Source organism: Chroicocephalus ridibundus, chromosome 1 (assembly GCF_963924245.1).
Source record: "Chroicocephalus ridibundus chromosome 1, bChrRid1.1, whole genome shotgun sequence".
Classification (NCBI taxonomy): Eukaryota; Metazoa; Chordata; class Aves; order Charadriiformes; family Laridae; genus Chroicocephalus; species Chroicocephalus ridibundus.
Window position 1 is genome coordinate 165,471,563 of NC_086284.1, and position 24,922 is coordinate 165,496,484.

A 24,922-nucleotide genomic window follows, 5' to 3' on the forward strand; every position below is an offset into this window, starting at 1 on the left:
TGCCTATTACTCTTAAAATAGAGTTTTGGGAATTTCTTGTAATGCTTTGATTCTTTCAATGCTTAAGCATTTTTCGGGCTTTTTGTTTCACTAGATAGTTTTACAGCTTTGATTAATTAAAAAGTAAATAGATAGCAAGTTCAAACTCTATAATAAGAACAAGTTCATGTTTCCTGTTTTGAACCATTCTTCATTTGGAATTATATCTAGTTAAAACCTTCAGTTTGTTGTTCCACTGGGTTCTGTTGAGAGTTCCCAGTTATGGTATTACCATCCAGCCTCTTATTAGGGGAGGAGGGTATTTTGTGTGTAAGTTGGTGGGTGTGTTTCTGTGATAGCAGTGCTCTATCACAAAGCGACTAAGTTCACCTGGCCTTCAGGTCATTTAGATTGCTTCTTCCACTGATTCAAGAAATGTTCTGTTACTCAAGTAATGAAGTGGACATGAAGGCCATTCAGATTAGCGAGGGCATTACTACTGCCTCTGCTATGTATTTCACTCACATGTGAAATTACTTGAAATGTTTAGAGTTCCATTAGTAATTTCAGTAACTGTCATTTGTCTTACTGTTTGAGTGTGCACAGGGGTCTCTCCTATTATAATGGGTACACTTGGTTTTATCAGTTCAACCTCTGTTAAGAAGAATTGATGGCAGTATTTTACAAAGACAAACGTAGTTCTTAAGAATCTCCATAACTTCCTTTAAGTAAAACAAGAAAAGTCAGAATAATAAAGGCCTTGTTCAAAGTTGCAGGGAGACTGAAGATGATGTCACCCTCAAATTGTAAAATTAGATAAAATAAAAGCACCTTATGTCCCTTAGTGTTAGCATGTTCAGTGTCACATTTTAGGTAGAATGTCAGTGTTCTTGATTGCCTTATTTTTGATAGCTGTTTGATTCAACAGGTAAATGTATCCATACGGTTTAGACTCCGGTACCAAGAGTACCGTATGATCCACTAAAGGTGTATTTGTGTGTTCTGGTCCTTTTCTTTCTCCTCTTTGCTGAACCAAAGTGAAAAAATAAATAATTTCTTACTTTATCCTAGTGTAAGGGAGGAATGTGTGTGTTTGAGGGAGAAATGGATTGGTAAAGATTTGTCTTGAGTCGAAGTTCCTGGGGTGGATAGGAGAGTGTCTTGCACAGATGGCAGCGAAATAATGGTAGTGTCTTGCAGTAGGTATCTTAAAACATAATGCAGTCAAGTGCACAGAATAATGACTGATAATAGTCCTTGGAAAGAATGCAGCAGACACCACTGGCAAAATTTTGTTGTTGAATTGGTTATGTCTGGGTCCAGTAATGTTCTATCAGTCAGTAGAATGGCACTTGAAAATGATGTGCAATTTATCAGGTATACATTCTTGTTTTTAAAGAGCCAGCTGCAATTTAATGAAATGAACTTTCCAGTTTCAGGAAAGTTAATCAACTTCCACCTGTGGGCATCTGGATATGGATAGATACTCAAAACCATCAGTATGGTCTTAAACTAGTGCATGCTCTTCAGTTAGAGATACATACTGATAAAGATAAATAGTTGATACTGCAAATTTTGGATTATTTGGAAGAATGTTCTTAAAGCTTAATTCTATTTTTATTTCTCCATTTTTTACTTTTATCTTTGCAAATCTTAAAAATGGTCATTGTTCAATACTATTGCTGTTACCTAGTTGTCCCTCAAATATTAGACTGTCAGCTAAGTAGTTGTTTTTATAGAGATACACTAGGACATTGTCATGGTTATGTGCATAGCTGTAACGGGTATTCCCCATCAATTTGTGCTCTCTGGTATCAACAGTAAAACTAGAAACAGAGTTAGTTACTCGACCTTCTTCTGAACTGAAGATGCATGTGTTTCAAGACATTAGAATAAAATTTCATGGAATTTCCTCCACTATTGTAGTTCCTCCTCTCAGAAAGGAGGAACTTCTGAACAGCCCTATCTGATGCTGCTTGTGCTTGTGAACTGGGATGTTTCTTGAACTTGTGTCCTTCATGCTGTTTACATGGCGAGAGCTGTACATCTTCCAGCGTTCTGGCAATGAAAACCCCTGCTTCTGTCAGAGGCAGGAAAGTCAAGTTGTTTTCCACTGTGTATGTAGAAGGTATAACCATTTGAGATTACCTTTGCTGTCTATTAGCCATGCATCGTCATCTTTTGTGGTTTTCCTTGTTACCTCCTCCTCTTCTCCTTTACCAAGATGCGATTTCTGTCTGTGTTTCCTTCTGTGCAAGTCCTTGCATATGTGACGAAAGTTAAGTTGAGGCTGTGAGGTCAGGAGAGGAAGAAAAAATACAGATGGGATGGATAAGAAGACAAATGGGATGAGCGGTGGAAGGAGGTGGTGGCCAGGAAGGACTGAGTAGAGGTCAAATTCTCTGACTTGGCACTATGATCAGCCATGTATGTTTTTGCGTGGTATTGCAGATGAAGCCTTGTACTTGCCTCATGCAGTGGTACTAACACTACCTTTCTTTGGCTGGTTCTTCTGCACTCGATTGTTATGTATCCTTCGCTCCCAATACGTCATTAATATAATGGTGTGCTATATGTCAGTCTTTCTGCTTGTTTCCTACTGATAAAATTCTACAGGATTATCTTTATCTTCCTTCTGTAGTCATGAGGTCATCCATGTCTTCCTGTTTGATGTTTTCTTTTATTCATATTTCTCAACATGTCACAGTAAATGACATTAGCATGCTCCTGCTTCTTGTGCCAAGGTCACAAGGCCACCTTGTGCTGCGTGAAGAATCTCCCAAATGACCTTTCTCTTGACTCAGACTAGAGTTGCATGCAGGTTGTTGGTGTCAGGTCAGTGGGTCTGTGACTGCAGTATTGGGGAGCGTTGCTGTGAGGTTCAGCCATGGATCTGACAGGTGTTGGTCTCACCTGAACCAACTGATGGCTGCTGATTTGTTCCAGGAGACCTTGAGGCATTTGTTTTTTAGCATCCTTAGGTGTTGCTTGAGTGTGTGGCTTTTGGAGTCAGGGCTTGCCAATGCTTGCCCTCCAACCTGACCTGTGTTTCTTTGGTCTTTGCCTCTCCTATGTGCTGAGACAGGGAACTGAGAATTACCCCGCTCAGGAGTAGCTGGGCTGAGCTGGGCATGTAGTCTTCTGCTGCCAGGTCCCTGGCTACAGCAGGGTGAAGGAAGCCCCCTTGGTGGGGTGGATGATGGTTCTCAGCCCTAGGGAGAGTGGAGCCCTGCACTTTTGTCATGGAGACAGCTTTGTTTGAGGGGGCTGGTTTTGCACTCCAAACAGTGCCAATGGTTCATGCTTGAGAAAACATGAGAGATCTTTTGTGCTGGGCCAACTTGATTAGTATATTGGAAAAAGCCAGATGCTTCACATAAAGTTTATGTCTCCAGGTGTATTGCAGATACAAAGGTTCACTGTCATCATCAAGCCTTGTCCCTCAGTTTCATCAGGGAGTTTACGTTTTGGGTGACACAGCAAAGGTGCTTTTTTAAGTCTAGGTTTGGGTTTCTACCCTTGCAGTCAGGACAGAGCTGGCTCATCAGGCCGCAGAGGTTCTGAATACCTTGGTATCAGTGTGTGGAGTCCCCAGCTGCCTGAGTTGGGCATCTTGATTTCTCCCTGTGACACCACGGTGTGAGAATGTGCCTGCAGTCTTCACTTCTGAATTGGTTGGTTGGTTTTTTTGAGGCTGATAGCAGCATAATGTGCAGAAGTCATATGGGGGCAGCGTTAGTGATGGCGAATGTAGTCTATGCTTTGTTGTACTCATAGGTGTCAGCTAACTTTGGGAGCTATAATTGTTAATGAACTTGAAAACCTGGCTTAGACACTTCTGTTTTTGAGGATGTACCTGCTTTCAAAACCCTTTCTGGATCCAAAGGGAACAGGCCATCTTACAGGAAAACATACCTTGTTTTCTTAAAGAAGTAATTCCCACTGTCAGTCCTTCACTAAGTCTTGATCTTGTTCGCCAATTTGAGGCAGCAGTGCCAATCGGGAAGAGTCTGAAAGTGTGTTTGCTGACTCCTTATGTTTTTCTTCTCCCTTTCCCTTCTGCTTGACTTGCACATAAGATCTTACTAGTCTTAGGGAGAGGCAGGAAGGGTTTCAGCCTTAACCTGTTCTGTTTCTGGCAGCAGCTGCCTCATTGGTCACCATGTGTGTGTTCATCGCAGTCAAGACGCGGTGGGGTGGTGCCAAAGGAGGCTGAGGAAATGAACCTTTTTTAGTTCTTCCTGATCATTGCGTAGCTTGTTTATCTGCCATGTGTAGAGATTCTTTTCATTGCTCTCTAATGAATTACTGCTGTGTGATTATGGTTATTGCTTGTGTGTGGAGGGGGGGGCTCAAGGGAAGTCACTTGTACATATCAGATGTCTGGAGTGGCAGATTCTTTAGTGAGTTTTGTGCTCCTTTTCCCATAGCTTGGGTTTGATCCTGTTTTATTTTGTCAATGCAAACTGAAGGCCATTATAATGGATTGGCAGGTGTTACAATCTGAAAAGCGAAAGTGTTTTACTAATTGTGGGTAATCTCTGGCCATGTAGGTTACTTCTCTGTGCAGGTTGGAGAAGCTTGGTAAGGAGCAGAAATGAGGCATGTCTACTAGGGGAGGATGCTTTGAGAATAAATGTGGGAGTGACTGGAAACAAACCTACCATAAGAGGTTGTGTGCACTTTTTTGGATGCAAGAAAATGCCCAGACTTGAACCAAAAAGTATCAAGGAGGCTGAACATTGTCTGGTCAAATGCTAATGTGAATTGAAACAATACAGCTCTTCAAAGTATTTTCGTGCCTTTATTATTATGAGTTATGGCTCCTCTAGGATCCTGCCTGAGTAATGGTGAGAGCTTGGTAATCTTAACAAAGATCTTCAGTTTTCCTGGTCCTCTATGGCTAGTTGTTTTGGTCTTAGAATGCCAAATTTCCCATGAAAAAATAGATTGGAATGCAAGGAATGGAATAAAAAGTGTCAGAGGACAAACAATTTTATTAGCAAGATTGATCCTTACTGTTCTTTAGATTCTGGGGCATTCTAAGGCAACAAATGGTATGTTTTGATATGCTAAAACTCTTGAATATGCAAATAGGCGATTCATATTGCAGAAAAGAGCGTATAGCTTGTGTGAAATACAAATCCACTTCCCCTGTGGATGAATGGTTCACTAGCTTTGTTTTGTTTGCAGAGTTCCTTCCTACCATCTCCTTTGACCTCTAGTACTGCTCACTGCAGACCAGTTACTGTGCCTGTGTGATTGTGTGTGGCGTTACCTATGCCTATGGTGTGTTCTTAAACTGAAAACGGTTGTGTACTGAAAATGCAGACATGCATTGTTACGGCTCTCTGGAGAGGAGCTGTGGGAGTGCTGACAGTTAGGTGGGAGGTTTTGGGGATAAACCCTGCTGATATGAATGAAGGTGGTATTTGTCTCCATTTGCAGTCTCCACAGACGCAGGGAGCAAAAAAACTCTTCCAGACTTGTGAGTTATATGGTCTGTAGTACAAATTTGTGACTGGGAAAGCTGAAATTAGAAGTCTGTTGAACAGAATCTTTTATAAAGAACCAATCAGGCCAATTCTGACCATACTGACCTCAAAGGTTCATAAGTTGGCCTCACTCTGTTTATAGGAACTGTCTGGTTGAAGATTTAATGTTGTGTGACGGGTAAATATGTGCACATAAAGGAGGAGGGGAAGCATGTGGATCAGTATTGCATTGCAGCTGGTTCATGGCTGTGATCACTCATGCTTCTCGGAAGTATTTGTTTGCCTTTTACACTGTGAACTTAAGCTGTCTTACTTGAACATCTTACCATTTTAATTCCTAGATGGGAATGATGAGCAATCCCAGCCCTTACGGCCAGCCATATAGTCAGAATACCGGGCAGCAGATTGGAGCCAGTGGACTTGGGCCTCAGATGCAAAATAAAGCTGGACTGCAGAATAGCTTACCACAGTTTCCAATGGACAAGAAGCCAGTTCCTGGGGCAGGAATGCCTAACATGGTAAGTAGAATGAAAGGTGTCTCCAGCAAATGTTGTATTTCTCCGTCCCTTGTCTGCCCCCCCCCCTTTTTTTTTAATTTGAGAAACAGATTCACACTTCCAAATATAGCTTGTAGTTTTCCCTGCTTCAATTTTTTTTTTCTTTCCCCCTCCATCTCCTTGGAGGGGGTCAGTCTCTTGATCTTAGTAACTTCTGCTGAAAAAACTTTTCCAGGTAACTTTTGTGCCTTTGAATTAAAAAGAGCTTGATCCTGTGAGTTTTATTTAATGTTTAAGTTGAGCGTGAAACACTGGAAGTCTAGCACAACCAGCTGGTTGTATGAACTAATAAAGAAGCAGCCAGAACTTGCTGTTCAGAACCCCAGCTGTCAAGCTTGTGTACAGCGCAGAGTATATAACTCTTTTGAATTGCTACCCAGCTGAACCTAGGAGTGAAAAGTTGCTGTCATCTCAGTTGTTGTTTAGAATGACAGGGTGCAAACAAGGCAGTTGTGGTCAGATTGTGGCATATACATACCCCGAGTAACCGGTGAAGTCTCCTTGTAAAATGGAAGGTTAGTTACTAGTATTGAAGAGCTACAGGAGAGCTGGGGTTTAGGAATGCAGGTAGCTGAGCTCTAAAAATCTGAAGATCTCCAGAACATCCTCTAAAATCCGCTGTGAAGAGGTTGTTAGATACTGAAGGCTGTTGAACTGAAGTGATACAAGGAACGTAGAGTTCCTGTGCCTCTCTTCTTTGCTGAGTACTCCTCAGATGTCACCTGGAAGAAATACAAAGAAGTGTGAAGAAATAAACAAGTACAGAGAAGTACTAGATGTTGCCATAATTGACATTAGTTCTGTAGCATGTATTATCCTGAAGTCGTGCTTCTTCTCTGGCAGAGACTAGGAGATGCTTTTTTGGAACGCCTGTGTGCAAGTTTGCTGATGGAAAAAGGTTTCCGTAACTTCCCCTTCATTCTCCTTTTCTAGGAACAGTCATATTGAGGTACCTTATACTGAAATAGAGGGAGAACTCTATTCACTCTAAAAGGTGCTTTTTAGCCTCCAGAATGAGGAGGAGATTTGAGGTCTAAGTGCCTAAGACCCTAAGTTCTATGTCTATATTTTCTGGTTGGTCTAGCACCATAAATTAACCTGTGAGCATGTGCAAAGTTAAGTTCTGCTGGCCTTTGATAAGGCAAGAGCTAGGAATAGGAGAGTGATATGGGGAAGAAATTGTGCTTGGCAAGAGAATTATTGCCAGCACTGTTTCTAAGGGGTATATTTAATATGGGTCATCCAGAACTACAGATAGGTGGGATGTTCCCTTAATCACAGAATGTAGTAGTTTCTCTTCTTTGATTTCTTTTTTTTTTGTTGTTGCTGTTTACTTGCTAAATGGATTATTCTCCGGAATAAATCTATTTCTGTGAATTTCCTTTGTACCTTCTCTAGGGCCAACAGCAGGCTCCCCAGGTTCAACAAGCTGGGATGGGGCCAGCAGCTTCTCAAGGAATGGGGTCTGGAGCACCGACAGCAGATCCAGAAAAACGCAAACTCATTCAGCAGCAACTAGTTCTCCTCTTACACGCTCACAAGTGTCAGCGGCGAGAACAAGCCAACGGGGAAGTGCGACAGTGCAACCTCCCTCACTGCCGAACCATGAAGAATGTCCTGAACCACATGACACACTGTCAAGCTGGCAAATCTTGCCAGGGTAAGTGGAGGTGTGGTTATATAGATGCAGTCAGCATTTGCAGGACGAGAGGGCCTCCTAGAAGGAGATGGAGAACTAGTGCATGGTTTGGAAAGTAGAATGTTTTTTAACTTGGCTGTCCCCTTAAGAATGGAGAACATAAACCTCTTCTGAGCCCTTAAAGTTCAGGCAAGTTTGAGGGGGCAAGATAGCGCAAAGAGATAAGTGAAGATCTTTTGCTTAACTTGAATTCACTGTAAGGTCTCTTGGGTGCTGCATTCTGGTAAGGGTAGACATAAAGTAAGAATCTGCAAGTAGGAGTCTGTCTCCCTTAAACGGAAGAGACGAAGCTCAGGTAATAGCTAGGCTAGCAATTAAGCTGCTACTGGCACTGGTACACACTTAGTCTATCCTAGTAGCCAAGGAAAACACGTGCTGCCTTTTTGGTAGCCTAAGCTTGTCTGGGTCATGCCAATTGCTGGCATCTCAATTGCTTGGTACAGTCTGCCTGCTGATGTGTATGGTGTTATCTTTTGAGCCAGGGAGACATAGGCTTGAGCTTTAGTTGAGCCAACAGTACTTGAAGATCTCTGACTATGTTTTCAGGGCTAGTTAGTGCTGAACTATTTCAAGTAATGCTTTACTGACCTGTGTTGATATAGATGTGTTCCCTGAGAAATAGTTGCTCCCTACTCAGTTTGTGTTGACCATGTGGAGATACTGGCAGTAGGTTGTAAAAGTTTTTCATTCCCTTCCCTTTCTCAGTGGCACATTGCGCGTCTTCCCGACAAATCATCTCTCACTGGAAGAATTGTACAAGACATGACTGTCCTGTATGTTTGCCTCTCAAAAATGCTGGGGACAAAAGAAATCAACAATGTAAGTCTTCTGGGGAGTTCTGTGTACTGGATAAACCATAAAATGCATGTCGGGAATTAAACTTTCCTGCACCCATGTTGTAGTGATGATACTCTTGAACCTGGGAACACGTAATAGGATTTTCCTCTTACTTTGAGGTTGCAGAGTATTCTTGTCTCTGGTAGCCAGTGTTTGTGGAAGCTTTCTAACTTTATTGGATTTTCCTAGCAGGAGAGTGGTAAGGGTGAACAAGTCATCTGTCAACCAGATGATTTGGTTTTCACTACCACCTCTTCCAGGTTCTGGTGACAGATGCGCACACACACAGAGGGTTGTATCATTTCAGCTGTGATAATATTTGGTTCTGTCTTCATCCTTTCTTTGCATCAGATGTCCCTTCCCCCTTCTCTTTGTGTCCCGTTGGTCTTCCTGCCAAAATCTTCATCAAGACTTTTTTTGTGTGTGTTTTTTCTCCTTTCTTAATGTTACCTTGGGCTTTTCTCATGACTGATGTGAGCTACATCTTGTTTTAAGAAAACTTAAAAAAAAAAAAAAAAAGAAAGATGTACTCTTCTGCCTTTAGCCTCTGTGATGTGCCTCTGTTTTCAGTTTGAAGCAAACAGATGTGTCCTAAATACTTAGATTGGGATTTCCTCTCAGCAGCTCAAAGGGAAAACAGCATGTTGTTGGAATGGCTGGTTGGGTCAAAACTTTTGTCTCCCTGTTTCATGACAGGTTTTCCAGTTGTGTCCTCTTCTCTGCGTGCTCCTAGAAGGAGATGCTTTAGTTATGAAAAGCCAGTGAACTCTTTATATTCTTTCCCTGGTTTTGTGGACCTCTTTGGCTATCTCCTGCTGTCCCTAATAACTTGGTATGTCTCTTCCAGCGCTGCTGGGCGGAGCTGCAGTAGGACTTGCAAATACTGGCTCCGTGGGCGTGGGGCAGCAGACAACACCCAGCATAAACACTACCAGCCAGATAGACCCCAGCTCCATCGAGAGAGCCTACGCGGCCCTTGGACTGACCTATCAAGGGAACCAGATGCAAACACAGCCCCAGGCTCAAGTGAAGAATCAGCCACAAGGACAGTCACCCCAGGGTCTGCGTCCTATGAATCCTATGAGTAAGTTTATCCGTTAGTGTTAAAATACAAACTACAGCCAACTTTCCCGTGCTATATCTAATGCAGATTTTCTTAACCTACTAGCTTACAAGTTAATTTGTAAAAGGTATGGCTTTGCAGTATTTTAAACTTGAGATAGCAAGCTACCCAGTGGAACGGGAACATTAGAGGGTCCACATGCCTTCCCTTGGAAAACAAGTTATCTGGGAAAAGTATTTCTTTGGAAAAATGATTTTTTTTTTGAGAACCAGTTTTCCAAAGCATTTTATTTAATGTTGGTTTGTAGCTTTATAATTGTATTGTAATGCAAGTTTTGGGCTTTTTACAAGTGTTTAATTGGAAATGCATGCATTGGAATGCCTGGATTCAAGTGTAGTTCCTTGACACTCACACCACAGCATTTTACAGTTGTATCTCACATATGTAATGTTTGTTTTAAAAATGAAAAGGAGTAAATAAGACTTTCTCTCTGAATCCTGTCATGTGGACTCATATAACCGTAAATTGTCTGAGTGGCTTATTGCAAAATCACAAAAGACTGTATAAGAATTTTAATTTGAAGTGCAATTAATTCTAACCTGGCTATCACTGGTGTCAAATGAAGTAACCTTTAACCATCAAATCTAATTTTGGTAGTTTAAGATTACATCACAGGAATTTTTCTCACCCCCAGCTCTTCGCTTGAGTAGCTTAAGTAGAGGTGTTTTTTTGTTTTTGTTTTTTTGTTTGATTTGTTTTGATTGGGTTTTTTTGTTTTTAATGGAAAATAGGAAAGTTAAACTGTTAGAGATCTATTACAAGCTTGTATGGGATTGTAGTGATCCTGGCTATATGCCCCATGACAAGCTCATGTACGCAATGAGTGCTGTGTATGCACAGAAATTCCATGGGGAAGGACCTGAGAGATTGCAGAGGGAAGTAGCATTTGGTTGTAGGCTGCAGTTTGTGCTGTTTCTGCACCAAAGCACATAGTACTCCTGAGTTATTCAGGAAAAGACTGTTGGGTAGAGTAGACTTGTTAATGGGGTGGCTGGTGTTCATAGATTGCACGACTTGTGTACTGCTAAAACTTTGCCTTCCAGTGTGTAACGCATTTTTAAAAAAAAAGGGGGGGAGGGTTTAAGGTCCTGAGAGCTTACAAAATAATATGTTTTCTACTGTGCACTCAAGTGTTTTACAAATAGGTTAATTTCTAGAAGCTCCAAAATGTTACAGTGAGGGCCTTAAAAGGTTGAAAGGAATGTCTCATCCATTTTTCTGAAGCAAAATGGTTCTCTGGTTTTTTTAAAATTTATAAACACAAAGTATGGCCTCTGCATTCTTACTGGGCACTCATTGTAGCACTGTTAAGAAAATCCAGTGCGATGGAGTTGAAAAGCTCTTGGAGAGTAAAGAACTGAAGCTTAAGATAGAAAGGACAAGCATGGAGAGTGTACACTTTTAAGTGTTGTTTCGTTATTAGGAGTGGGTGTCTAAGGAGGGAATTACAAGTGAGATAGGAATCATCAGGTCGTGGCCTATGTGACAACAGGGCTAGTTTAGGAGAAACAGCAGGATTTGGCAAGGACTGTGATGTGAAGAGATGCAGTCCTAACTAAGAAGATCAAACGAATGGTCGGTTTTGGTGGTTGAAAAGAGGCAAAAAATTGACAGTTGTTTTCTACACCAGCTTGCTTTCAGATGGCAAGGTGAATTTGGGAAGGAGAAAAAAGTGATTAAGGGAAGGGAGGCTGGAGACAGCGTTATGAAAAGACTGTTAAACGCTTGGTTGATATTAGACGTATGTATTAAGCTCTATATATTAATTTCAGTGGATTTCTCTTGTATGCCGTGCCTAATTTTGCTTGAAATACAGATTCTGTAGATGCAGATGTCCTCCTAAATGCACATGAAGCTTGGTAACGGCTTTCATGCTTCTGTCAACTTCACAAAGTGATCTATTCAGAGGCTCCATACAAATATGCTGTGTTTTTCTTCACTATTTGACTCTTAACTGTAGTGTGTGAAGAAAATAAGCAAATTTTCATGGTGATTGAGATCTGCTGTGATTCAGAAAAGCAAATTCTGTAACGTAACAAATTACTAGAGGTTTTCCTGCAAAGGATTGTCAGAACTTCCTTCTTAGTACAAACATTGGAATTAGTTGTAGGATTCTTAAATATGGAGTGGGTGAGAGGGGACCTTATCAGATGTAGGTGGTAGCTGATGTTTTAAGTTTTTGAAGCCTTTGTGAATATATATTGTAAGCCCCTGTATGACAAAAACCCCAATTGCTTCTAAATAAAAAGAAGAAAACAAAACCCAGAAGTGGCTGGTAACGCTGAATCTTTAGGGAGTCACAGAAAAGGGCTCCGGTGCATAATGTTTGCGGCAAGTTGAAATTGCTTGTTTGTTGCGAAGTTCAGGAAGACATGCAGAGGAGTACTGTGGTGTGATGCTTCACTTGGAGGTCACCAGTGTTGTGCCGCAGACTTTTTCTGAGTTTGTAAAAGGAAGAGAGTAAAGAGAGCAATGGGTAATTAAACTCCCTTCACAAAAATCAAAGTACCTGAAGGTCTAGACCTTTGTTATTGCTGAGCAATTACTGATCTTGCACAGTAAATGGGCTGTTCATTGAAGAATACTTATTCTTCTGTTTTCTAGGTGCAAATCCAATGGGAGTGAATGGAGGAGTTGGGGTTCAAACCTCTAATCTGCTGCCTGACTCAATGTTGCATTCAACCATGAATTCTCAAAAGTAAGTTGAATTATTCTTTGCACCCCAGTGATTTTGTTTTGATCTCATGGCACTTCCTGCATAAACAGTGGGGTAAATGCCCTTGATGGCTATCTCTCCCTTTGGATTTTGTGGCTTTTGTTGAAGTTTTACAAATCCTTGGGTAGGACAGCATGTACTCTTTCACGGCGTTGTTTTGGTGTCTGTGCAGATATTTCTGCAGAGTTTGTCCATTGATTAGGGAATGGCTGAACTAGCACTTTGTCCTAACATTATTCTAAAAGAGGCTATGACTGTAAGATGACTAAGCTTGGGCTAGACTTTTGCCCTCAATTCTTGCTCTGTTTTTGAAGCCCCATGATGAGTGAAAGCGCCAACGTTGCCAGTTTGGGAGCCATGCCAACAGCTCAACCATCCAATACTGGAATTCGAAAGCAGTGGCATGAAGACATTACTCAGGATCTCCGAAACCACCTTGTTCATAAATTGTGAGTAGCTAATACCAAAACAATCTCTTGATAGGTGAGTCGCTGCCTCTGAGATGTACGTGTGGGGCGGGAGGAAGCCTGGCTTCCAAAACCAGGGGGCCAGGGAATGAGTTTTGTCAGGGCCTATGAGAAGGGAAGCCAGAAGCCTGAAAGATGGAGCTGCATCAGTTGGTTTGGGGATGGTGGATTGGAAGTGTCCCAGCCTGTTCTCAAACCGTCTGTGTAGGGGCAATGTCCCGTGATAGTGGTAGCAGTGCTGCAGTCTGGCAGAAGATTTGCCTGCTGCTTTGTGTTCAGATCACTGGGGTTAGTGCTAATGTCCCCGTCTGGGAATATTCTGATCACTTGTGTGCTTTCCCCCCTCCTCTCCAGAGTCCAAGCCATATTTCCTACTCCTGACCCTGCAGCACTGAAGGATCGTCGTATGGAGAATCTGGTGGCATATGCTCGGAAGGTGGAAGGGGATATGTATGAATCGGCAAACAGCAGGGTGAGATGCCATCCTCTGTTGTCCAGTCATGTGTCTCTGCCTTGATCCCATAGTGAGTGGGGAGGAAGAGGAGTGAAAGCACAGATGAGACTCCCAGGCTGAGGAAACATGTGTTTGAGGGCTGCTGGATGGGGTGTAGGGACCAGCCAGCTGCAGGCTTCTGTCTGGGTGTGCCGGGAGTTGGGGTGGTGCCCGTTGGGGTGTGTTGTGCCTAACTCTTCTCAGGGTACCCTGAAAGCAACATGAAGCGCTTTACTCTGATTCTCCCAAAGAAGTGGTTGTACACAAGAAGAGAAACGTCCAGTGTTGGCCTAATGGTTGCCAGCAGTGCCCCTTTCTGCCCTCCTATCTGCCCAGCGGCTCCTGCAAAGGGAGAGCCACCCCCACCCAAGCGGAAATGTGTGTGTGTGTAAGGCTGTTTTCCAAGCTTGGATCACTGTGACCAGTTGCCTTTACTTAAAGTGTGTGTCGTCTCCTTCCCTGACTTGTATTCCTCGCCAACAGGCAGAGTACTATCACTTGCTAGCGGAGAAGATCTATAAGATTCAGAAGGAGTTGGAGGAGAAACGAAGAACTAGGCTGCAGAAGCAAAACATGATCCCAAGTGCTCCAGGCATGCCACAGGCTCCCATGAATCAAGGGCCCAACATGGGACAGCCCCAGCCAGGGATGTCTGCAAGTAAGATCAGTTGGGTTACTGACTACCTGGTGCAGGGCAATCCTGTACTGTCATTTTGTTAGACCGGTGACCATTTTGCCCTTCTTGTTTCACAGCTACCTGGCTTGCTCAAAGTTAAACAGAACTTTCTTCTCTTTGTTCAGAAGTACTAGCAAAATCTTTCCTTTGCTTATGTGTTAGTGACCATAGATATCTAAAAGCATTTAGTCTTCTGAACAAATTGAAATATTGTAAACCTTTACACTTAATTTGTGGGTCCAGGGAATGGAGATTAAGTTGCATCCTTAACGTTGTAAAACTTCAGTCTCGTTAGATTCACCTCTGGAATCAACTGATTTAAAGATAACTTCAGTTACTATAAGAGATATATATTTTCATATTATTTAGTTGTGTGGTGTTTAAAATGATCATCACTATTGCTATTGTCGCTAAGCAGATAGTATGATGATTGGAGTGCTTAGGTATTTATGCCTTTGGAAGTTTAGGTAGTGCTTGTTCTGTGCCATGATTATTTTTTTTTTTTTTTCGGACAAGTGGTCTTTCCAGCATGCAGTGAAAACCAGACAAAGATTCAGTAGTGCCAGGCACATGCTGCAAGAATGTTCATCTGAGTTCCTTCTGTCTTGCTTAAATTTGAATGTATCTTGGTAAATCCAGTTCTGGGTTTTTTTTTTATATTTGAAGTGAGAACAGGATTTAGAGAGATGCATTACCAAGATACAAGAAAGATTCTTAAAGATTGAATGTTGTGACTTTTTTATTGTAACTTCTGTAGAAAGTTCTTCAGCAGTAGATGTGACAGTTTTGGTTATTTATCATGTACTCCAGTAGTTCTCAGACTTCAGAGCTTTGATATATACTCTGTTGAACCATGTAGTTTTCATAGCATTTTAAATCCAGAGGTGCAGTAACAGTGTAGAGTGGTCTGTAGAAGTTCTTGTGGTCTGGAATGTTCGTGAGCTACTGAGTTTGTCATTGTACCTCGATAACATACCTCAGATTTGTCCTCTGCCTCTGTCAGAGGATATTTCTGTCAGTGGAACGTGCTTATACTTTCAAGGAGGTTTTTGGTTTTGCCTCACACTTTGAGGACTCTTCAAGAGTGTTTAGTGTTACTGGACTGTGCCGTACGCGTTCTTTTTTCTTTTACACATGGATTCTAGTGTGTAATTCTCACTAAAATGTTTGATGGGTAAAACCTGGTGGTCTTCTAAATGCCGTAATCTCATTCCAATATCTTTTTTCCAGATGGTCCTCTTCCTGACCCAACCCTGATACGTGCCAATGTGCCAAACCAGATGATGAATCGCATGCAGGCACAGCCAGGTAAATACTTGAAGAAAATTCGCTACTATGATTTTTTGAAGGAATCTTGGAATTGGGCAGCTCCTGCTGAAGTGTCACATTCACCCTTGTTTCACCCATTTGATTGAGAAAATAGCTATCTGTATGGTATAACACTTAACATAAATATATATACAAAATATATATATCTAAACTATATATATCTGTAATAACATTTCATGATCTTGTGAATTTAAGAGTTGCAGGTTAGCTGCTTGTTTTGTTAAATAAAGAACTTGATGCTTTTGGAACTTCTGATCGTGTGGACATAGGACGATGGGGTGGGTCAAATGTGGTGGGCCTGGCCAGCTTAGGTGAGGACATGCTGGTGGCAGAGGGAAGATGGTGAGAATTATTGCTCAGAAGGAAGGGACAAAATCTTTTTTACATAGTCAAGAAGTATTGTAGTCAAAATACAAAGTACTTGAGGAAATGAAGGTACAGTTTGGGATTCAATAAGTGAATTTGTAATACATAATTAAGATAATACAACCTTCTGTAGAAAGTTGATCTTCAGCAATGGGTGTGACAGTTCTGGTTATTTGTTATGCATTCCAGTGGTTTTCAAACTTCAGAGCTTTGATAACAGTTAGGGGAAGCGTGTCTTTTGAGGGGAAAAAGAACCCAAACCTTAGTCTGTATTTTGAAGGAGTATGGTAGCTTGGATGCTGTATTTAAAATTATTCCATGTAACAGGTTGATAGAAGAAAGTATTTGCTTTATAGTATTGCATGCTCGAAAACTGGTTGCTAGAAAACAAAATTGTGAAGAAACTGACAGCACTTCTCCAAATGTTGAATAGTGCCCAAAGGAGAATTCAGGCCTTTGTTTATAAGTGTTTTTTTGGCCCAAACGCACAGGAATGAATCAGTTTGGCCAGATGAACATGCAGCTGTCACCGATGGGACCCCGGCAAACCCCTCCTCTTCAGCACCCTGGACAGCTAAGCCAGGCTGGGGCCATGAACCAGGTCAGTCTGCCTTTCCGAGGGCTGCGCAGCTCGCGGGTTTGCTTCTGCTTGCTCTGGTTTTCTTAAAATAAATAAGTAAAAGAAATCATAATTAAAAAAAAATAATCAAGTATTATTTCTTCAGTCTCTTGATCCTTTGGTTCCTCCTTTTGCATGACCACTGAAAGATTTGTCTAGTCTATGGTAAGGCTTTAGATCTTGGTGGTAAAAAAAAAAATGCCTAAAAAATAAGTTTAAGTGACTTTTTGTGCTGCTGCATCCTTAAAACAAGGAACAAAAATAAATCTAAAGCCACAGTCCCAATCTGAAATCAGTATCCTTTTCCTTAGCTTACAAGGGAAATCATCATAATTTCTGTCTTTTGAGAGGAGCTGTAAGCAGGCTTTCTATATTGTATCCTACAGATAAGCGGCAAGCATCAATTTTTGCAACAAGATAAACATTGGGGTTTTTTTGTAAAATTTTATGGAAGCGCACGTGCATCGTATGAAATGAGTTCCTTTCTCTTCCAACAGATGGGATTTCCTTCACGTATGCAGCAGCCAGGCGTTGGCCAGCCTTCCGGTCAGAATCAGTTTTTACAACAGACCCAGTTCACTGCTTCTTCCCCAGGAATGAACGCAGCGAGCATGCCTATGACTCAGCCTGGCAATCAGACACCAGTTTCTCAAGTGAGTTTCTGATTTGTGGGAGTGGTGTCAGTGGGCTCTGTCATATATCGGTTTCATTGTTCAGTTAGTAGTAATGGAGGAGAACTTGTTTTCTCAAGGTGCTTTTGGAATTACGGTCAACTGAATTAATTTGTTGAGATATTGCGTTTTCCTGATGTAGCACTGGGAATGGCAAGGGTGAAACGTTGTTGGCTTGTTCTCAGGCATAAGTGTGATAAAAGAATTTTAAGTTTGGTTTTTATGGAGCAAAGAAGAATTGTTACTCAGCGTGCAGTAGTTAAGAATTTCTTGCTTAACAGTGAGGCAGCGAAGCCTGAGAAATTAAGAGATCATGGAAGAATAAGTCATAAAAAGGCATGTCTGTCCAGGACCAATGTGTGTTGCTGGCTTTGGGGGATACAAGGGTTATCACTACTAAAGATCTGACCTTATAGTCTGGCAGTTTCCTTTCTGTCCTTTCCCTCTCCCTTTTCAGCAAGAACCTTTCAGGCCAGGAAGAAGTAGGGAGCGTCAGTTTGCTTCTCGTTGATGCTTCTTCCTAGTTTGCAGGCAAGATTGTTGTGGAGTGACAGCTTTTTTCCTTGACCAATAAATTTTTTTTGTAATCTTCTAATAGTACGGTTACAGCTGTACTTATTTGTGATGGTAAATTCAGTTTCTAGTCTTGGGGGTGGGGGTATGGGCACACTAAGTGTATTTGAATGCAATTTTTCACTGTGGTTCATTGTCGCATATTCAGGATGTACAAATTGCAGTTCTAGAAAGAAATGTTTTGCGAGCTGGGAGTGTAGGTGTGCCATTCTTTAAATATGTCAACAAGTATAAGTTATTCTATGAAACTTCTCTTTTAGACCTGAATAAATTATAAAACAGCTTTATGTTTGTGTGGAGCAAAAAAAAAATCAAAATAGAGATTTTAAAACAAAACAGTTAGTTTGCTACATTTTTAAAAATATGCAAATAACTGTGGGAAAGCAGCCATTTGACAGTAATTTCTCTTGCTTTTCTATTTCAAGTCATTGCAAACTTGTACTTGTTTTCCCACAGGCACAAATGACCAGCGCTTCCTGTCCTGTGAATTCTCCTGCAATGGCTCCAGGTTCTCAAGGGAGCCATATTCACTGCCCAACTCTTCCACAGCCTCCCATGCACCGAAATTCTCCTTCTCCGGTACCTAGCCGAACCCCGACACCTCACCACACACCCCCAGGCTTGGGATCACAGCAACAGCAGGCAGCAGCTGCCACTGCTGCCCCTACACCTACTCCTCAGGCAATGCCACCTGGACCACAGTCGCAAACTATGCACCCCCCTCAAAGGCAGACCCCAACACCTCCTCAGGCACAGCTGCCTCCACAAGTCCAGCCTCCGGTTCCAATTACCCCTTCTGCAGAGCAACCGCAGCAGCCCTTGTCGCAGCAGAGCACGACTGCATCTGTTCCTACACCGACAGCACCGCTGCAGCCTCAGCACCCCACAACACCTGTAAGGAAATACTTTAATTGTGCTTTCCCTCCAAATGTTTAAGTGTAAGGTTTAATTTGCAGTTGGTCTTTATTTTTGTGAGAGTCTGTGGTAATGGAGGTAGCTCCTAGCATGTTTAATATCAAAATAGGTTTTATTGCATTTGGGAAGTGACCTTTTTGCATCAAGACAAGTCTATAGATCATCTGGTGTTTCTAGAGAGAGAATGTTTTTCAGAATTGTAGTGCACGTTTTGAAATTCACTGTGAAACATGGATGAGGTCTTTAGTTATATCTACATATGCATAGTGGTGGTGTACAATAGAGAAACAGTATGTAACTTTCTGTATACTAGGCCTTTCAGTGCATGTTTCTATTGCATGTTTTTCTATAATTGGAGTTGTATAGCAGTATGTTCAGGTGAAGCAAGTAAAAGGACTGGAGAGCATTTAAACTTGGTGGAAATGTAGTATAGGTAAAAGGTAGGTTAAAGAAAGAAAAGTAAGTTCATTGGAAGCCTGTTTGCAATGTGTGTGTTGTTCCCTCAGCTTTCACAGCCAGCTGTAAGCATTGACGGGCAGGTATCCAACCCCCCATCCACCAGCAGCACAGAGGTGAACTCTCAGCAGACTGTTCCAGAGCAGCAGCAGCCACCCTTGCAGGAAGTGAAAATGGATATTAAAACAGAGGAAGGGGAACCAGAACAAACAGAGATGCAAATGGAGGAGAAATCTGAGGTGAGATTGTCGGCCAGTTGTTGTGTAGGATATCTTTATCTAGTGCTGCTAGATGCTTTCTGTCTCCGTGCAAGCCATTCCTTCCAGAGTTCAGTGAGAGCTGTAGCTGCTACCTGCTGCTGCCATTTTGGTTGTTGTCTTAAACTACTTCTTCCTAAAGAAGGGTCTCTGTTTTGTGGTGAACTGGTGGTAGAAGCCAGTGGCCACAGGAAAGACCATAATAATGTGGTTGCAGCTGTGAGGCTTTTTGGTAAATGCCAATGTAAGAGAGCACTCAGGTAAGTCCTTCAGACGTTACTGGCAGCAATATGTTACAATAGTGGGCAATGGGATGAGAGGAAACAGCCTCAAGTTGCACCAGGGGATGCTTAAGGACATGGTTTAATGGTGGACTTGGCAGTGTTAGGTTTATGGTTGGACTCAGTGATCTTTTCCAACCTAAACGATTCTATGATTCTATATGCACATGATGGGCTGCTTTCTGGGCTCTGATAAATCGGACTGAGGACAGCTCTAGGAGTGTGACTGCCGGGGGGAGTCATCCTGGCAGCCCCAGTGTGGGAGAGACTGCCCAAAGAGCTGGATGAGTACCTCTGAGTCTACTTGCAGCTCAGGACTGGTTAGCAGCTCATCAGTGCTGCTACTGCAGTGTTTAAAGGTGCGTTCTAGCACATCTGCTCAAGTTTTAGGCAAGTTTTCACTACAAAGTAGATACCGTTAATCTTAGGGGAGAGTGGTGGGTAGGATGGCAGGTGACAGGCTCCAAACTATTTTCCAGGTTAAAGTAGAACCAGTCACGGAGGAATGTAAACCAGACCCAATGGAACAAGAAGAGAAGAAATCTGAAGTGAAGACTGAAATACCGGAGGGGGAAGAAAGACCTACTACTCCAGCTACTCAGTCTTCTCCAGCAGCTGGGCAGTCTAAGAAGAAAAGTAAGCAGGAATACTGTCTTGACTGAAATTCACTGCATCTCCCTGAAGAAATCGTTGCCGGGGTGGGCGGGAGGGAAGAGCTTTCTTCATTGGTAATCCGTAAACTTACGTGTATTGTTCTTTGTGGCTTTTGGCAAAACTATCTGATAATACATGTGCTTGTAATTGGCTTTGGGCAAGTTCTTTAAGGCTTTAGTATTAGACATTGAGCCTTAGTGAAATTGTCAGTACAATTGAGATTTGAAATACTCCTCGGTTACAGGTTTTCTAGATAAGTATTTCTTGGGACATCAGAGAGGAGCCATATTTGGAATGTAAAACAGCTCTATTAAATGTAGCGGTGCCTTCCTACGACAAAAACAAGATTCTCTTTAATATTTTGGCCATCTCCTTGTGTACAGATGATCATTTTAATATCCTCCTCAGAATTCAGTGTTGCAGAGGATAAACAAGCCATGCTAAGTAACTTAAATCCATTGTTTGTAGTCTTTTTCCACAGAACTTACATCTTCCAGCAGGTTTCTTCCTTACAGCTGTTTCTGCTGTCTTTTTAATGTTGATTGTTTTTCCAAAAGTTTTCAAGCCAGAAGAGTTGCGGCAGGCACTTATGCCAACACTGGAGGCACTTTACCGTCAGGATCCAGAGTCTCTTCCATTTCGACAGCCTGTGGATCCTCAACTACTAGGAATTCCTGTGAGTGTCTTAGCAAGATACTTTCTTGGCTTTAATTCAAAACTACTATATTATGGCATACCTGTTCGAGAACAGCTGAAGTCTTTCTTGTTAACATTTTTATATTGATGCATTTGAAGAGGTTTTAGCTTGGGCAGTGGAGTGAACCATGTCTGACTTAGGAAAGTTTGTTTTTTCAGAAGTCTGTTCGGGTCTGTGTTCCTCTTGATAAATAAGCAGGTGTACCATACGTTGAAGGGATTGCCAGCAGAACCCCGGTGCTGTGTGGGCTTTTTATGGACGTTGCTTCATGATGTGCTGTTTCTATTGCTGAATTCCTTAGGCGTTTCTCATCATACATAAAACTTGGCTGAATGTGTGGGAAATTAAGCAGATCAAGACCACTTTAAAAAAAAATAAATCCATCAATGATTATTAATCTGTTATGAGCAAGGAGACTATTCAACATCTAGTTTTGTTTAGGTCAAATTTTCTGCTTGTTTTAGAGTTGTCTTCAGAAGGCATTACTATCCTTCAGGGATCTGTGTGTTAAACTGCCATGGTTTTGGCCAAATTGGCCAATGGCCGGCAACAGATGTCCCCCCGCCAGCCTCGTACACGGAGAGGAGGAGGAGAGTTAAAGAGATTTATGAGTTTAGAAGAAACTAAACTACTTTAATGAAATGTTAATAATAAAATAAAAAGGAAAATAATGAAAATAGATACAGTATACACAAAACCGTATTAAGCTCCCAGGATGACGTCACCAGCAGGCACTGGGGAAGTCCCAGACTGGACTCAGTGACGGGTGGGAACTGGATTCCACAGCTGGAGTCAGGAACCCACGGATCGGGATCAAAGGCAGATGAACAGGCAGGGTCCTCCTTGGATGTCAGTCATCGAAGAAGGAGAGTTGACCCATTGATCCCTCAGCTTTTATACTGAGCATGGGGCAGATGGGATGGAATATCCCTGTTGGTCAATTTTTGGGTCACCTGTCCTGTCTGCTCCTCCCTGCAGGTGGGACCCCTCTACGCTTTTCCCCTTCCGACCCTCCAATGGGGCAAATAATGAAATTAGCTGACCTTGGTTGTTACAGCAATAAGTATAAGCAAGAGCCTCTCTGCATACCACTCCTTGGCACAAACTGTAAACATTGGTCTTATCACTCTTGAGAATGAACTGCTTTCGACACAACGTGCTGTTAATTTCAGAGAGTTAGAAGAAGCCTAGCTAAGGAATAAAATCACTGAGCAGAAATTGGTTCTGTTTTACCTCAAACCAGGACATAAACTCTCTGGATTGACCACACAAGTTTATTATTTATACACAGTATGTATACATAAAAGTTCTGCTTAGGTGCTTTGGGCAATGTTTTTTTGCCTGAAAGGGTTTGTTTGTTTGTTTGGTGTGTGGTTTTTTCAGGATAGATACTGTAAAAATTCAAGGCCTGCTGTATTATAAGTAGGCATAAATGTTGCTGATATTCTTTAACAAGCTCTCAATTGGCTATCAGAATCTGGGGACTTTTGTAGAAGTGGCCATATAACTGATGGGGGGGATTGGAAAAAGGCATTCTTTAGAGGAGCCATGATATTGTTTATAATCTAATAAAGTTACTTCTTTTCGTTTACTAGGTTGTCTGGTCTGTTAAAACCAGTCACTTTCTATTAATGCTCTTGTATATCCTCGGATCACAGTGGCTGCAAAAACATTGCTATTTCCTACTGCTTGTGCTACTTGTTTTGCTGACTAAAATTAGAGTGGCTTTATTTCCTCAGGAGTGGAAGAGCGTTAGAGCCTGAGAAATAAAGGCATAATGAAAAGGAAGTACTAGGGAGTGATACAGTATTACTTAGAGGGGTTTTTTTATTGTACGTCACAAGCAGTTTGACAATCAAGTCAGGGAGGAACCTGTTTTTCTTGATGTACTGCAGAAGAATTTATATGCTGGGAATGCGCACGCTGTCCTGTCACAACACAGTTCGGTAGTGGTGTTTTGATACGCTGTGTATTCTTGCAGGATTATTTTGACATAGTAAAGAACCCCATGGACCTTTCCACTATCAAGAGGAAGCTGGACACGGGACAGTATCAGGAGCCGTGGCAATACGTAGATGACATCTGGCTCATGTTCAATAATGCCTGGCTGTATAACCGCAAAACATCCCGGGTATATAAGTACTGTTCCAAACTGGCAGAGGTCTTTGAGCAAGAAATTGACCCAGTTATGCAGAGCCTTGGTTATTGCTGTGGAAGAAAGGTAAGAAAATAAATATCTTTAGTCTGCTGCGTGCTTCTGGTGCTAAGCGGGGAAAAAATACAGCAGTTGTAATTGTTAGCAGTTTTGTTGTGTCAAAAATTTTGAAAATTTACCACAATTTAGCAACCCTGAGTAATCTGATTTTGAGGGTTTTATGGATCTTCTAAATTCTATGCAGTGCTTAAATCATCTATTTGTATATAAGCCCTTGGGGGGAAGAAGTCAGTAACTGAAGGCTTATTTTGGTTAGGGCGACCATGTTTGCTATTGCAAATTAAACAGATGTGGGTTTGTTACTGCAGAAGTATGCTCTACTTCACTGTATATTGAGACTGTATTTCCATTGTCTTGTTTGGATATGCTTTCCATCTTTGGAGAAGAGCTAACTTGAGAATAACAGCCCACTGAACATTTTTTATGACTAGCACTTTGTGCACTTGCCGTGCTGTGAGATCTGTGCACAGAATAAGGTGGAAATGATCATTGTCTGGGTCACGCTTGCTTCGCCTGGAGAGCGAGTGAAAACACTCGTGAGTACTAAGATGACCAATTCCTCTTTGCAGTTGGAGTTCTCGCCACAGACTTTGTGTTGCTATGGCAAACAGCTGTGTACAATCCCTCGAGATGCCACTTACTACAGTTACCAGAACAGGTAAGGAAAAGTCATTGGTGCGTTTTTGTGCATGCTGCAATCGATCTGTTTAAAAGGCGTGCATGTATCTAAATATACACCCTCTTTATATGTGTACACCTTCATGTGTTAAGATAAAAATTTGCTGGAAGTGCCCTTGAATAGTTTACCTTGTGTGATAATTTCTTTCTGCAAAAGTTCACTGCAGTCTTTTCTCTTCCTCTTTTGTTTGCAGAAACGTGATGTTTTACTAAATTTTTATCCTGCAGTTAGTTAAATCTTCAGTTATCTACAAATCATATATACAAGTCTGTTGTCTTTTCCTTCTTACCATGCAGCAGTGTTTTTCATGCAGAACACTAAGTAAACCGTGCAGCAAGTGTATTAGTGTATATTAGTGCTCATAATACATACTGTACTTGACAAGTCTTGGGTTTTTTTATGATGTTAACACTGAAGAGCATACTTATTTTTATGGTGCAAATCTTCATTGGAAGGTTTGTGTGTTCAGTTCTTCAGTACTTGCTTTTCCTCCCTAAGTTTCCTTAAGGGAGTTGTCTTGCAGTAGCTGTCAGCAGCTCTGTAAAGTGCTGTCACTTCTTCAGGTCTTTCGAATAATTTTTTTGACTTGAGGTTTGTTAAAGGATTTAAATGTATTTGACTTCTGAAAGACTCTTGCAAGGCTTCTCTTTGCCAATTGGGGTAGTGAGGGAGGAAGAAGCAGGGAAATACATGCTTTAACACTCCCATATCCCCTGGGCTGTCTACCAGAATGTACCTGTTAGAGCAAAGGGCCAGTTATCTCCAAACTGTCACCTCCATGAATTTAGTTCCTGCTCTCCGTTCTTTCCAACACCTTAAACAAAAAAAACCCACCCCAGAACAACAAAAACACTAAGGCTTTTACCTGAAAGCCAAGTAGATTTTTGCAAGAATTGCAGTTTTCTTAAGCACCCGGTCAGGTGAAAGCAACTGAAGAGCTACAGGAGTTAGATCTTAACCTTCTTAGGCTTCACAAAGGTTTATAGCAGTGAGTGGAGGTTTTTAGTGGTGAAGAAGTAGAAAATAAGCTTATAGTATCCCATAATAACTATTGTAGTTTTAGACTTACATAATATAGAGCTCTTCATATCATGTCAGTATCTTCTGCTTATGTTTATCTATGGACAAGCACTAGATGGACCAAAAGACTCAAAAAATCTGACATGCT

The 24,922-nt window shown here is 41.7% G+C and overlaps 1 protein-coding gene across 4 annotated transcripts in view; it reads left to right on the forward strand.

The window, feature by feature from the left end:
* The window catches only part of EP300 (E1A binding protein p300), a 65,163-nt gene that overhangs the window by 20,113 nt on the left and 20,128 nt on the right, over positions 1–24,922 (forward strand). For all 4 annotated transcript variants that reach the window (XM_063322511.1, XM_063322512.1, XM_063322509.1 and 1 more), the window contains exons 4-20: positions 5,816–5,992; positions 7,430–7,691; positions 8,436–8,549; positions 9,415–9,651; positions 12,295–12,388; positions 12,721–12,855; positions 13,228–13,345; positions 13,850–14,024; positions 15,273–15,350; positions 16,229–16,338; positions 16,854–17,009; positions 18,057–18,494; positions 19,022–19,210; positions 19,989–20,145; positions 20,721–20,839; positions 22,842–23,081; positions 23,645–23,733. In XM_063322511.1, coding sequence (XP_063178581.1) covers positions 5,816–5,992; positions 7,430–7,691; positions 8,436–8,549; positions 9,415–9,651; positions 12,295–12,388; positions 12,721–12,855; positions 13,228–13,345; positions 13,850–14,024; positions 15,273–15,350; positions 16,229–16,338; positions 16,854–17,009; positions 18,057–18,494; positions 19,022–19,210; positions 19,989–20,145; positions 20,721–20,839; positions 22,842–23,081; positions 23,645–23,733 — 2,888 coding nt within the window. The remainder of the gene's footprint in view (positions 1–5,815; positions 5,993–7,429; positions 7,692–8,435; positions 8,550–9,414; positions 9,652–12,294; positions 12,389–12,720; positions 12,856–13,227; positions 13,346–13,849; positions 14,025–15,272; positions 15,351–16,228; positions 16,339–16,853; positions 17,010–18,056; positions 18,495–19,021; positions 19,211–19,988; positions 20,146–20,720; positions 20,840–22,841; positions 23,082–23,644; positions 23,734–24,922) is intronic.